General features: G+C 38.8%; 1 protein-coding gene across 3 annotated transcripts in view; it reads left to right on the top strand.

Moving 5' to 3' along the window:
• The window catches only part of CLINT1 (clathrin interactor 1), a 127794-nt gene extending 120422 nt beyond the window's left edge, over positions 1 to 7372 (top strand). For all 3 annotated transcript variants that reach the window (XM_061617495.1, XM_061617498.1, XM_061617497.1), the window contains exons 10-12: positions 166 to 461; positions 1272 to 1476; positions 5624 to 7372. In XM_061617495.1, the coding sequence (XP_061473479.1) occupies positions 166 to 461; positions 1272 to 1476; positions 5624 to 5988 (866 nt within the window). In that variant the 3' untranslated portion in view covers positions 5989 to 7372. The remainder of the gene's footprint in view (positions 1 to 165; positions 462 to 1271; positions 1477 to 5623) is intronic.
• Positions 7373 to 14332: the final 6960 nt, after the last annotated feature.

The following is a 14332-nucleotide window of genomic DNA, read 5'->3' as shown; positions in this document are numbered from 1 at the left end:
AGATTGTTGGAATATTCATGAGGGAGAGTAATGTCCAGATGGAGAGTCTACCTGCAGATGTTAATCTGGATGGACACACATCAGCTCTTACTTGTTTCATTTCATGGAATGTGCATTTGTTCTGTGCCTTTAACAAAGTCTCTTACCTTTCTTTCCCCTCCCCAGGTACAACTACAAGTGGGAATGGAGAGTTTAGCGACTGGAGTGCCTTCAACCAAGCCTCTCCATGCCCTGCTGCTTCAGCTGGAGAGCTCTTCAGTGGCTCTGCTCAGCCAGCTGTTGAGCACTTTGGTGGTTCTGTTCAGCAGAGCCTTGGCCAGCCTCCAGCTGCTTCAAATTCTGCTGACTTTTTTGATTTGATGGGAACCTCCCAAGCCACCATGACCTCCTCCCAAAGCATGAATTTCTCTATGATGGGTTCTAACACTGTCAGCATTAATCTACCTATGTCAAGGTCACAGGTATGATACTATTCTTCAATCTCCTAATTACTGTTTCTTCCATGGATAGTTTTGACAAACGCTTAACTTAAATAATCTTTTCTGTAGGTCTCGAAGTGTTTTCTTGCCTTTTTGCTTCAGTTGTCACTGTTTTTATTTTGAGGTTGAGTAAATCGAGGAAAAGTAATCCAAGAGCCGTAGAACATAAAGTAGACTTCATACCTGTTGCACTTTGATTTGTAGTGTGGGGGCAGTATCACCTGTTTCTGACAAGCTAATTCACATATGTTTTTACCTAGTTGGTGGGTAATTGACTATTGAAAACAAGTCTTTTGACTTTGTAAACTTTGCAAGTATTTTATCAAGTATGGTCTGAAGTCACCACCTTCCTGAAGCTAATTAGGTCTGGGCCTGTTCAGGGCATGGATGGAAGACCTCCTGGGAATTACTTGTATGGGTTCCATGATGGAAGCATGGCAGGATATAAATGTAAGCAGAAAAAAATATAATTTCTCCAAAAGTTCCAGAATGGGGGGGAGTAAATAAAATTTGTGGGGGGGAGTAGGACATTTCTGAGTTCCCACTTGTGGCACAGCTCCAGCAGGCTACCAGATGATAGGTAAAGTACTGAAAGAGATGTTCTTTAGAATTTTATGAGCATGAACTTCAACTTTCTGGCTTCTTCAGTTCTCTTAGGAGAACATAAATGTCCATCTGTTTCTCCCTATGAAGACTGGATGAACTCCTCTCTCTGAGAAATTATAGCAGTAAAATATGGTTGACAATTAACAGCATAACTCTAAAGATCTTTTTCTTTTTTAATGCTTCTAGCCTTTGCAAAGTGTTAACCCAATGATACAGAAGCCTAATCCACTTTATAACCTGGGTACAGAGATGGTCCCAAAAAATGTAAGCAAAACTCTGCCATCCACTTGGTCAGACCCCAGCGTAAATATCAGTTTGGACAATTTAGTTCCTGGTATGCAACCTTCCAAGCCTCAGCAGCCGTCACTGAACACGATGATTCAGCAACAAAGTAAGTAATCTCATTCTTGCCCTGCAGGTATTTAAAAGAGGTCAGTCTTCAGAACATCATGATCCTCTTCTGTATAAAAATTAAAAATACCAAAACAAATACTAGATGCCCTCAACTCCTACAGATTTTCCCTTTTCTATGACCAGAGTATGTTGTACATAGAAAGGAAATATAGGATTGTATTCAAAGTAGCATTAAGTACTGTGTCCCGTCAGAACAAGGATTTCCACTTCCTCAGTGGGACTTCCCCCTCTTGCCCCCCCCCACATCCTCTAAATCTATTATATGGGTTCTCCCAACCCTCTGGAGAAGATTTGGGGAGGGGGGAAGGAAGTCCCATTGCGCAAGTGGAAATCCATGTGCTGATGGGACAGGTTAATTGAATACCACCCGTAGAGATGGCCCATAGCTAGTGGTAGATCTCTGGCTCAAGATTCTGGCAGATCCCTCTGCCTGAAACTGGAAAGCTTCCAGTTAGGCAAGATTTGTGCAAACTGAATTACAGAATAAAACATTTGCACAATTTTATATGAGACAGCCTCACCATTAGAACTAGGCTAGATGGAGTAATAATCTGTCTCATTGTGTGTCAGCTTTATACAAAACAGCACACATGTTTTATTCTGTGATTCAGCTTGCACACATCTAGATGTACAAATTTCATTACAGAGTTGTTATTTTTAATTAGGATGGGGTGGACAGTGTATAAGAAGCATTGGGAAAATGTTGCTCAGGGAAAAGGGAGACTTGGACAGAAAATGTGAGAAGTGAGTAAGGCTGACTTGGAAAGTGGTAACTAGACTGTCTTTGCCTCATAACAGTGCTATTTTAAAGCTCTCCTAGTTTGGTTCTGCACAACTTGTGATACACAACCAGCCATGTATTGGATTCCGCCAGGTGCTTGACAACCTGATGGTTTTTTTGCTCCCTGGCAAAAGCAGTATGTGGCTGGTGAGCAACCATTGTCAGCTTAATTGATTACAAATTGTATAGGCCTGCTTATGCTTTGATTTCCCCCACCCCACCCTAATCCAATGATACAGCACAGCCCTTAAAATCTTTTTGCAGTGTCTTCTCCCAAATTGCCAGACCCCAGGCAATGAAAGGGGATACTCAAGATAATTTTCCTTGCCCTCTCCTACTACCAGGCTTCTAACCAGGGGCAAGAGAAGTTGAGAATGAGAAAAAGTAGTACTTAAGAAGATCTGCTGTAGTGGGAATACACTATATTTGTGGGTCCCTGAGCATAATAGCTCAAAAGGTATGAGGGCTGTGCTCTGTATCTGGACAAAGCCCGAATTACAAATCAAATCTGGCTTATCCAGGACCTATTTGTGAATGTATAGAGTGTGTTCAGTCACTTGCCTGTGTGAGGTGAATAATGCATTTATGGATATTCATCTACAAATAAAAGTTTATTTGAAGTTTTTTAAAAAAGCAACTAGTGCTCATGTGCCGACATCTTCTAGCTGGCTCTTAGGTGCTGCAGTACATTCCAGTCCCACACATACACACACACACACCCCATAATGCTGGGAGGGGGGACACTGTTTTATTGACAGCTCTTCTGTAAATCAGCACAGAAAGTCCCTTTGGGAAGAGGGAGGCTTGCCTTCCGATCATTGTGTTTGGGGTGGGTAAAGAAAATGCTCTGTCTCTCCATTTTTATTGACAGCGATTCCTTCAGATCAGCACAGAGAAATGATTGGGAGAAGAGGAGTGGGGCTTTACTGTCCAATCATGGTTCTTGTGCGGCTGGATAAGACTGATTCTTAATTCTCTGCCTGGCTCAGTCTGTTAGTTCTCTGAGCAGCGAATGCTTATAGTAGCTGAGCCTGTAGCAATTAATAAATCTTGTCTTTTACTCTTAAGCCTATCTTATCTGTTTCTTTTATCTTTTCCCCATCTCTCTCTCTCTCTGTGTCTGTGTGTGTGTGTGCGCGTGCACGCACTCAGCTTTTTTGAAGGTTCCTGTGTTTTCTTTCCATACCTCCCCCCCCCATTAGCTGTTCTGTATTTGTGTGCACTGCAGCCTAATTCTTTAATGTTTTAGGAAGCAACAGCAACACAATACATGTTGGGTTTGTTTGAATTGTTTCACTCTTACCTCTATAGTTTATTTTCCAAAGTATTCTGCTAAGAAGTATTAGTAGCCCTGTGGTCTTTTTTCCCTTGTTTAAAGAATCAATCTTGATTATTTCAGGGTTTATTTGGACTACCAGACATTTTGCAATATATTTTTTAATTTCCAACAAACAGCTTAGTTTTCAAATTATTGATAATTTTCTGTCTCCACTAAGATGTTAACAATTGTTAAGAATTGTTATTATTATTATTGCTGCTGCTGCTGCTGCTGCTACTACTACTACTACTACTACTACTACTACTACTGTTAATTACAAACCATAGGAAGCAGCCTGCTTGTGTGATACATTATTACCTAGCCAGCTAAACCTTGTGGGCATGTCTTAGCCTGATAATTGGCTTGATTGAATGTGTACTCATAGTCTTTTTTAAAAAAAACTTTTTTTGAAGGTGGCTAGCATGAAAAATCCACCTAATATATGGAAAGGTTAATCCCTCTGTGGCAGCAACCATGTCTCCAAATTTAAAGTCCCAATATGAAAAACAAAAAGAAAATGCTTATGCCCATTTTAATTTAAAAATATTTTGAATTTTAAAGGTGGCTAGCATGGAAATCCCTGGAGCTCCACGCCTAAATTTTGGCAGAGTTAATCCCCTGTATAGTGGCTGCCACTTCCCCAAATTTCATGTTCTTACATGCATATATTATCTCCAAGTGCTGCCTGATGCTACGTACCTATGCCTAGTATCACAAGCCTATTTTAAAAAAAAACTTCAAGGTTTTTTTTTCAAAATCTTGAAGGAAGGAACAGAGCAAACACAGGACCATTAGAATTCTTTTAAAAAATCTTTTTGTGAAAAAGCAAAATTTCAAGATTGCTAGGATGAAATCCCCAGGGGCTACCCGGCTGACATTTGGCAGGGATAATCCCCTCTTTGAGAGTTGTCATGACCCCAAATTTCATTTCGCTATGTCAAAAAACAAAGTTATGGCCATTATTGTTTTGCAGTGCAGATTAATGGGATTTCGGGATATTTGTAATATCCGGATCCATATTCAGATCTGGATAGGGTCGGGGCAGATACAAATATGTGTGGACTGATTTATATTTACAAGTTGAGGCCACAAATCAATGTGTAGTCCTAATAGGTATCTAGAAAAGGAAGGGAAATATGAGAACTAGGAGATATGGTGGACTACAACTGTCAGGCATGTAGAAATGTGTTGGATGGTGCTGTTAAGGATCTGGGTATTAGTACATTAACTGTGAATATTTAGCAAGTATATTTTGCTACCAGGACAAGTTCAAGGTTCTAGTTTTGGTGTACAAAGCCCTATACAGCTCAAGACCAGGATACGTGAAAGACCGTCATACCCCTTATATACCCAGATGATCACTATGCTCTGCAGGTGAGGGCCTCCTGCAGATACCATCTTATCAGGAGGTATTTATCAGGAGGTCTGTTCTGCACAACATAGGAAACGGACCTTTAGTGTAGTGGCACCTACCCCGTGGAATTCCATCCCCTTGAATATTAGGCAGGCGCCAACTCTGCTATCTTTTCGGCACCTTTTGAAGACTTTCCTCTTTCAACAAGCCTTTTAAGTTGAGACCTAACCCAGTCTGCACCTGTGTTAGAATTGCTTGTTAATATGTATTGTTTTTCAATAATATGTTTTAACCCTTTTTTAAAAGATGTTTTTAAATCTTTTTAAAAATGTTTTTAACGTTGTTTTAATGTATTTTAAGGTTTGTTTTTATGATGTTTTAAAGTGTTTTTAGCGTTTCTGTTTGCTGCCCTGGGCTCCTGCTGGGAGGAAGTGTGGGATATAAATCAAATAATAAATAAATAAATAAATAATATTTATTTCACCACCACAGACTTATTTAAGGCACTGATGGTATATTAAAAATATTGCTTATAATAATTCTAAATATACCACCAGTACCTTAAAGAAGTCCATCTGTGTGTGTATAAATATACTTGCATTTTCTTTGAATGGTAGAAGTAAACTAAAAGTCAGCTTTTAATTTTAAAACTTCACATTTTTTTCCTGTAGATATGCAACAACCTATGAATGTGATGTCTCAGAATTTTGCAAACTTGAGCCTCAACTCGCCACCTAGCATGATGCCTGTTCGACCTCCAGCAAACCCATTGATGGGTGGGCCTGTTCCTGCGGGGATGGGAATGCCTACTGTGATAACTGGCACAGTGGGGATGGCTTCCATGGGAAGCACACCTATGATGAACCAGGGCATGATGGGAATGAATGTGAACATGACAGTGCCAGCTACTGGAATGGGTTTGTCGGGTACGATGGGCATGGGAGTCCCAAATATAGCTGTGGCTTCCTCCATGACTTCTGGAACTGTGCAACCTAAGCAAGATGCCTTTGCAAATTTTGCAAATTTTAGCAAATAAAGATTGTAAACCAATCAGATGGAATGAAGGATTTTAGCTGCACAAATAAAGCTGGGATAAGGGTGGAAAATGCTGATTAAATGCTTTTTTTCCTTTTATTGCTTACTTTAAAAGGACCCACACAAAGAACCCAAAGGTCATTTTGTAAGCTTTCAAACTACTTTTGTTCAACCTTTGGTGAACAAAAGGTCCTCCACTGAATCAAATGGTTGGCATTGCAACAACTAGGCCTTGTTTTGTAACGAGAAAATTACAAGCCTTTCTTAGATGGCAGAACCAGTTTTAACTTTGAAACTATGGGAAAGTCTGGAATTGGGGGGGTATATCTGTGTGAATCTAATTTTATACCTGATTTCTTTTTTCCCTCCTGGAATCTGTTTATCATAATTGGATCCATTCCTTTTCCTACCACTGAGTCAAATTTGAAGTCAAAGTATGCTGATCAATTTTTTATAAGAATATATATATTTTTTTGTCCAAAAATGGCTTACGTGTGTGATTATGGCTAATTCAAGGGGACCTGGAATGTATATACACTTTTGCTACTCTTACAGCAACACTGCTGTACTATCCAAATTTTTATTATAGACCTCCTTAAGCAATTTGCTGATGAATAAGGTTAGTAAAGGGTTTCCTGCCTCTTTCTGCTGTAATACCAATGCAGAATTGGTTGAAACTTCATCCAGACTGCTGTATGGTTTCCTTTCAGAGAACTCTAGAGAATATATATATATATATATGGTTGGGATTTGGTTGAGTTGGTTTTTCTGCAGTCCTACTTCAGTGAAAAGTAGCATGCCCCCTTGCACTCTCTGGGTCACTGTTTTACATCACTGATAGTCAAAAGGCAACAATATTTATTACTTTTCTTGCAACAACAACAAAAGACTAACGGCATCTTTTAAGTTAATATTGAACACCTCTAAACTTTTTTGTTAATCCTATAGCATTGGATTTTAGATTTTATACATTTGGTGACTTGTAAATATGGCCTTAGCAATTGCAGAATCCAATAGAGAGGGGTTAAATAAATAAATATAAATATATATATTATTATTATTATTAAAGGAAACCTCTAGCAGTCAGATTTTATGAATTAATGAAAATAAAGAAAATGAATGAATTTTCTTTTTCTTTTCCTGCTATAATTCTGCATTTAGATTCACACACAGATCATGATTTTTAGTCTGGAATGCAGAGGTTCAGTTTATATTCACAGAGCCAGGGCTGCTATTGAGAATAAGTACTATATTCTAGGTATGAAACTTTATTGCCTCCCCTTTCTTACGTTGGATATTTTTTATTATTAAATTGATAAAACTTTATTTCCATTGTATTCATAATGTTCTGTTATACATAACATTAAAGTGTTCATTAAAAACAATGTTGGGGCTGCTTCTCCTTTCATTCCATTTGGTGTTTCATGAGAGCAGTTGGGCGGGGAGAAATAATTATAAATTGAGCAAAGTGATTTTTATAAATAATTTAAAATTGTTTAATGACTTTTTATCTCTCGCCTTCCCTATCTGACTCTACTGTTAGGAATTAAAAATGAAGCAGCACAGATATCTTGACCCACTCCAGCCTTGCTAATGCTCCATCTACAACGTTTCTAATTAGGCAGAAATTCATGTACTTCAGCTAAGTGGTAATGAAAAGTGATTCATTTGCTGAATAAGAGATGAGAGTGAGTGTAATTAGCTGACTGCGGTTTTTAATCTTTCAACAATTCAGTGTGTTTAAATTGGTTTCAAATAATAGCTTTCAAGTGTTGTTACATCAAAGTAATCAAGACAAGCTTTACTTGCTGAATGGGACAGATCACCTTCTTTTCAGCTCCAATTTTAAAACCCTTGAACTTTTTGTGGAAATTGCCTTCATAACTTTGTCTCCTGATGGATGTTGAGAAGCAAAAAAAATGTTTTTATATAAAAATGAACCTATGTAATGGCAGGAGGTGGGAGCAAACTGGTTTTCATGGAGGAATGGAGACATTGTCAAACCTGTTTTTAAAAATCTGATTCTACTGCTGTGATGTCAATGCACCACCGTCCAAGACTAAAATGCTGAGATGTGCCTCTTCAAGCTTTAAAATAATGCTTTAAAAAACAATTTGGAACTAAGTAGTGTTGAAGCTGGACTAGATTACATCTTTGGAAAATGTTATGAAATCCTTCAAGTATTTTGGTGGTAGTTCTGCATTTTGATTGTATCCTGTTGCTTTCTAAATGGGTTCAGAGCAAGCACTAATGCATTCAAAGCAGGCGTAAAATATGGTGAAAATATTTTTGGCAACTTGCCAAGCTGTGCCTCTTGAAAGCTGCCCACCAAGTACTAAGTCAAACAGTTACTTGTGTGCGTTTGTGATGTTTGGCAAACCTTCAAAAAGGGGAACAACCATAAAAATGGATACTCCCAAAACATGCTTCTTTTCATGGTCTTGTTGTTTGGTCTTATTTCATGGATGCTGGTATCAAGAGTATCCATCTCCGCATGCAAATAAAATGTCACAAATAGTCTAGTCCCCCAGAGCAATGTTCAGAGAAAAGAGAAATAGCAAATAATTATGGAGCCTCTGGAGGGGCTTGGCAAAATAATATAACCTTAAAAGCTCATATTGGCAGGTCTTGTTGGGTTGCCTGTTTTGCAGCTGAAGAAATCACTATCAGAAACTGGTGTCCAACCTGTATCATATTCTTACATCATGAGACTTGGAGGGGGGAAAACTTCGTAGTGAGGAAGCAGTGAGGCACACATTCATAAGGTACTTTACATGTTTCAGATTTAAGGTTTTCACCCAAAAGCTATATGATTTTGTTTGCAACTTAAGCAAACAAAAGCTCTTTTTGTAAAACTGCCTTTTAGAATGCATTTCCTGAGCCATCACATAACACTAGGAGCCTAGCAAAGGCATAAAAAGTGCAGGTGCAAGCTTGCTGATAACCTGAGCATTCAGTGTGTTCGACAAAACAGAAACTGCATCTGAAACTGCTAAACAAGAGTATTTATGGTAGCATCTGTTTCATCTCGATTCATCAGCAAAGAGGAGCTTGACACTTCTTGTGGAGAGAAGGGGGTGGGAGGGATTTATCAATGAAGTATTTGCATAATGTAAACACGCATCCCACACTCAAGATGATATCAACAATAACAGTAGCAAACACTTCAACCCATTTATATTCTTAAGTCTCAAGTTCCCAAAGACATGTTCCAGGGCACTTCATTTTGCCTATGTGTTCCTCCATGATTGCAACAACAATCATCCTATAGACTAATAGTGGACTCATTGTTTGATTCTAGATCCTTAAGTAGCCTAAACTACAAGACATCAGCAGGCTTGGGAGAATCCTAAGGTTTGCAAAAATTATTTTTTTGTTAGAAAAACCTAAAAAGGCGGGGGAGAGAAGAACCAAAAATAGCTCAGTGAAGGATTCACTTTGAAATAGACTTTTATAAGACAATTCACAATTCAAGCATGGCATATATGACAACACAAATGTACATTTCCCTTTGTGTGATCTATTGTGAGACTATAAAAGTTCTAACTACTCCTCGAAATAAGCACATGCATACATTTTTGTTTTGTTTGTTTTGTTCTTGTAGTCCTTTATATGCCTTGAGTATTTATGTAAAAAAGAAGATATGAGAAAAGACAAAGTGTTGAAAATAAAATAGTTCAACAAGGAGTAAACCTGCTCAATGGACGCAGAATGCTGACTGTTTGAACAAGAGCTGGGGGTGAAGTGCAGTGGAATGGACTATCCTAGAAAAGGGTATGGCTGGGTAGCTAGAAGCTTGAAAGGGACCTCATCACACTGCAATATCGTATTGCAGGTCTACTTGTAAGTCCATACTAGGCTGTTACTTGGTTCTGATTAATACTTTAGTTTCTGGAATCTAGAAATTTTAGGTTTCTTTTAAAGGAAGTTTCACTTGAATTTGATCTCCAACAACATTTGGAAATCCAATACCTCCCTTCAGCATTCCATGGCATTCAACAATGGCTATGTCACACTTCCCCTAAACAGGTTGTGTACTAGGTCCTTATGCTCTCACGCTGAAGTTACATCTTATTTTCGCAAAAGTGTAATCCACTTTCTATTCATGGTAGCAAGGCACAACTCTATAAGCTAAACATACATGGAGCTTTTGTGTCTGTAAAACATGTAATGAAATAAATGCTTTGATTTGGAATTTACCCAGGCTGTCATTTTTCTATTACAAATTTTTATGGAAGGTAAATTTTCTCATTTTAATTTGCATTCCAGTTGTTATGATGGTAATCCTATGCACATTTACCTGGGAATAAGTCTCACTGAGCCCAGCCAGTTGACTTACTTATGATTCAATAAGCATCCAACAGGGCGGTAAATTTTCAGCTGTGAAATTGGTAAGAATCTGATACTTGTGACACTTGGTTACAAAAAATAGGGGTTGGTGTATAAAAGCTGTTTCAATACCATTTTTCCTTTTCACTAACTAGGCTGTGGTTTCTTTCTCAAATGAGTATCAAGAATATTCTGCTTGTCTCAAGTAGGAGGAGGGAAAAAACATCCCTGAGAGGGAAGGGAAGGTGCCAGGCGAAAATACCTCTCAAATACCCCATTTTGTAATTCTCATGAAGTGCTGAAACCAAGTTCAGGAACTTAAGTGACAGTACCAAAGTACAATGAGTTTGATGACTCAGTGCCATTAAAAGCATAGCAAATGTTTGTTGCATAACATATTTTTTAAATTTTCATTTTGTGTTTAATCTTTCTACCTTATGCTTCTTACTGCTCGACATTTTTTTTTACCTTGCAGAGGGGGATGTTCTACCATGGATATCAAAATCATCAGTCGGATTGGGAACCAGTGGCCCTCCAGATATTGGTAGACTCTTACCTCCCATAAGGAGCACCCAGCATGGCCAATGGTCAAGGCTCCTGGGAGTCAAACAACATCTGGTGGGCCACAGGTTTCCCACCCCAGCAATAGAGTGGTCTTAAAAATATTCTACTACATATGGAAAACATGACTTGCAAAGCAAATAACTGGAGGTGGTGTATCAGTAGTTGTACTTGCTGATTCATATGGTGCTGTTTCCTTACTGGAAATGGAAAGAAGGGGCCCGATCCTTCTGCCAAAAAAAGCAGCAATTGCAGGAAGCTCACTTCCCCACCACCACAAAGAACACTCTGCTCCAACTGCCTGTTTCTATGGGACTGAAGAACACTCTGGCTCCATCCATTGGCCAAAGGGACAAGAGCCACCAACTGCTATTCGAGCAAGAACATCAACAGGGGAAGATCAGCCTGGCCTGTACTGGATATAAATGCTTGCTTAAAGTTCAGCACTTCATTCTAGCCTTGAAGAATCGCTGTCCCTCCTCTGCCTTTCCTCTTCACTCTCCTTCCTCGTGGATCATGCCTTTGGTTGGGACAGTGTCTTTTTTAATTGATGTCATTTGTTAGACAATAATTGTCTGAAACATGGGATAGGAATATAGTAAGGCCTGCCCATAGTATCTTTACTGTAAATGCTGCTACTACCTATAGAATATCTTCCCAACAGGAGCAGACAAATACTGGTGTCTATAACCAATGCTGCATGTATTCATGTTTCTGAGCCTCTGAAATGGAACTGTAATTGCTACAGTGATAATTATCAAACATAGTCAATTTATAACACCTTCAAGAGTTCTTACAAAGTAGTATATGCTGATAATGCATGCAATACGTAGAATGTTGTGTCTTGGACCACCATTACAGAAAAATGGCTTCAGAAAATAATTCCTAATTAAAACTGCCCTTAGCCAGTGCTAGTGTAAAACTAGCGCAAAGCATAAGGCAGCTGCACTATAATAGTTATTACGAAGTAATTTTTAAAAAGAGACTCATATTATTGGTTGCGTAGCCATGCAATAAGGTTTTACTTAGGCAACAGAATCAAGCTATGTTACTGTTCATACTTTGCAGTCCCATGGTTTATCAGCCAGTAGATACTAGGGTCCTTCTATCTATCATTTAGAGTTGTTTCATCCCCTTTCCATTTGAGCCATCTCAACTCTAAACCCGTGATTTGCTCAGGCAAAGGGAAAAAATGAATGGAGCAAGGCACGGCTACTGGAAGCAATTCCTGTGATGACAGCTATTATATCTGTACAGCTCCTCAAGTTTCTGCTTCCCTATTCAATTGAAGGTATGGCTGGTGCTGAAGATGAACTTGGAGCTGTTCAAATGTCAGCGAAATTCACCATGTAAAGCAATCTTAAGTCATTACAGAGGTGCCATTGAGCCTCCTCTCTTGCTTGCTGCATAGATTCAATGTATTACTCCTGCATATTCCATAACTTCCCATAGTCAGAATAGAATTTCTCCATGCATTTTCCCCCAATAGTAGGCAATAGTAGAGATGGAATGCAATGGTCTACTTCTGTTTCCCTAGGCTGTTATGCCAAAGTCTTCCACCCCATAGTTTTGAGAAGCCATGCCATCTCTAACCTCAGCCCATAACATATAACCCAACTATCCATTTAGGTGAATTCTTCTAATATATACAATTAAACAAAGTCTAAAATTCTGTAGTGCTTCATTTTAAAGTATAGAATGACTTTTTTTAAAAAAAGAAGTCCCCAGGGTTTTTATGACTCAAATCATAAAAGGGGACAAAAATGATTGGGTGACATAAGGTACCAGTTTAGTAATTAACTAGCTCTTTTAATAGGCCTGAATTACTTTGTTTCACGATAAGGGGCTTAAAAAATAACATCGCACACACATTCTCTAAGACAAAGCTACACTCGACATCTGGGAACCTCTGAGCAGCTGGCTACCTAATGAATATGCATCTGCTTAAGAGGCTGTAGACCATTAATAAACCAATAGATATAAAACAGAAACAATCTTCGTCAGCTTCAAATGAGATTGGATGCAATGTGCTGTGAAGTGTCACTGTCAGATTGAATTGGGCTGGTGAGGGTAAAAACCAACTGTTTGGTACCCGTGCCTTTGTGTCTACAGACAGAACTCCGTTTTCCTTCCATTGTGAGGCATGGGAAGTGTTGGCAAAGTATTTGTTTCATTTTGTTCCTTTTTTATTTTCTGATGCCTGCCTGCATGTTAGGTGCTGGTATCCTTTCACTGACATCTCCCCTTTGCACAACTAAAATATTGCTCTGCATTCTTGAAATGCAGCTTACTTTAACAATGCAAATTAGCTAAAGAGATGCTATCATTCCATTACACAAACAAACAAATAGGTAGGCGGTGGCTGAAATAAAATATGCTGGTATGATAGAGAACGGCAGATTTCCACTTTAGAGCCCTTCCTGGAAATGGTATGTTAGCAAGGACAAAGACATGCATTTCATTATTTTTTTCTATTGTGGTATAGAATAACCAGATTGTAATGGCTACATAGCAGTGTCTGATCACTGATGCCAGCGTAATGCATATTAATCTGCTATGATGAGAGTATTCTCTATGTTGGAGGCAATGCATATCTCTCTGCCTCCTTTTGTGATTCCAAACCAGTAAGATTTCAGATAGGACCTTTTATCCACTACTGCAGCCTTCCCCAACCTATGTCCCTCAGATGTTTTGGACTACAACTCCCATCAGCCCCAACCAGCATTGCCAATAGGAACGATGGAAGTTGTAGCTCAACAACATCTGCAAGGCACCATGTTGGTAAGATAGCACTACTATCTTCAAAAAGTGATGCTATATATTAGGAGTGGACAGAAGATAAAATTGGGATCTTCCAGTAGATCTCTGGGTGGTTAGCAGTAGATTGGCCAGGCTTTCACATCTGAAACTGTGTAACAAATAGCAATCCCCCCCCCCAGTTAGGATGGTGAAATGAAGACAATGTGAGCAGTGGAGAATCAGGTTGTGTGAAAAAATCTTGAACTTGCTTCTGGTACTTAAGACATAATTCCTGAATTGAGCATGTGTTCAGAAATACCCTGTTCCTTAATTCTAGGAGTCTGTCCACAGCTATTGTATACCTGCCCCCCCCCAGCTAACAGGCCTTAGTGTTCAAGTAAAACATATCACCTGGGTAGGGTAGAGACCCTAAAAGGCAATCTAAAAATCTATTACACCAAACCAAACAAAAGAGTAACTTAAAAAAAACCCCAAAGTTGATCTCTTAAGTCTTCAATCTGCTTACCCCTTTTATATATGGACAGGAGTAGGTCAACCAGCTAACCTAGCCTTCCTTTTAAAAGATAAAACATTTGTAATTTGAATGTTTGTATACTAAGGGAGTTAATACTGGCATTGTAGTGCAATCCCTTTAGCCTTAGTAAAATGTTAACTTTTTTTTCCTCACAAGGTAGTGCAGGGGCTAATTGATCACA

This window comes from Rhineura floridana, chromosome 3 (assembly GCF_030035675.1).
Source record: "Rhineura floridana isolate rRhiFlo1 chromosome 3, rRhiFlo1.hap2, whole genome shotgun sequence".
NCBI classification, from domain to species: domain Eukaryota; kingdom Metazoa; phylum Chordata; class Lepidosauria; order Squamata; family Rhineuridae; genus Rhineura; species Rhineura floridana.
The sequence above is the reverse complement of the archived record's forward strand: the minus strand, read 5'-3'. Positions and strand labels throughout refer to the sequence as shown.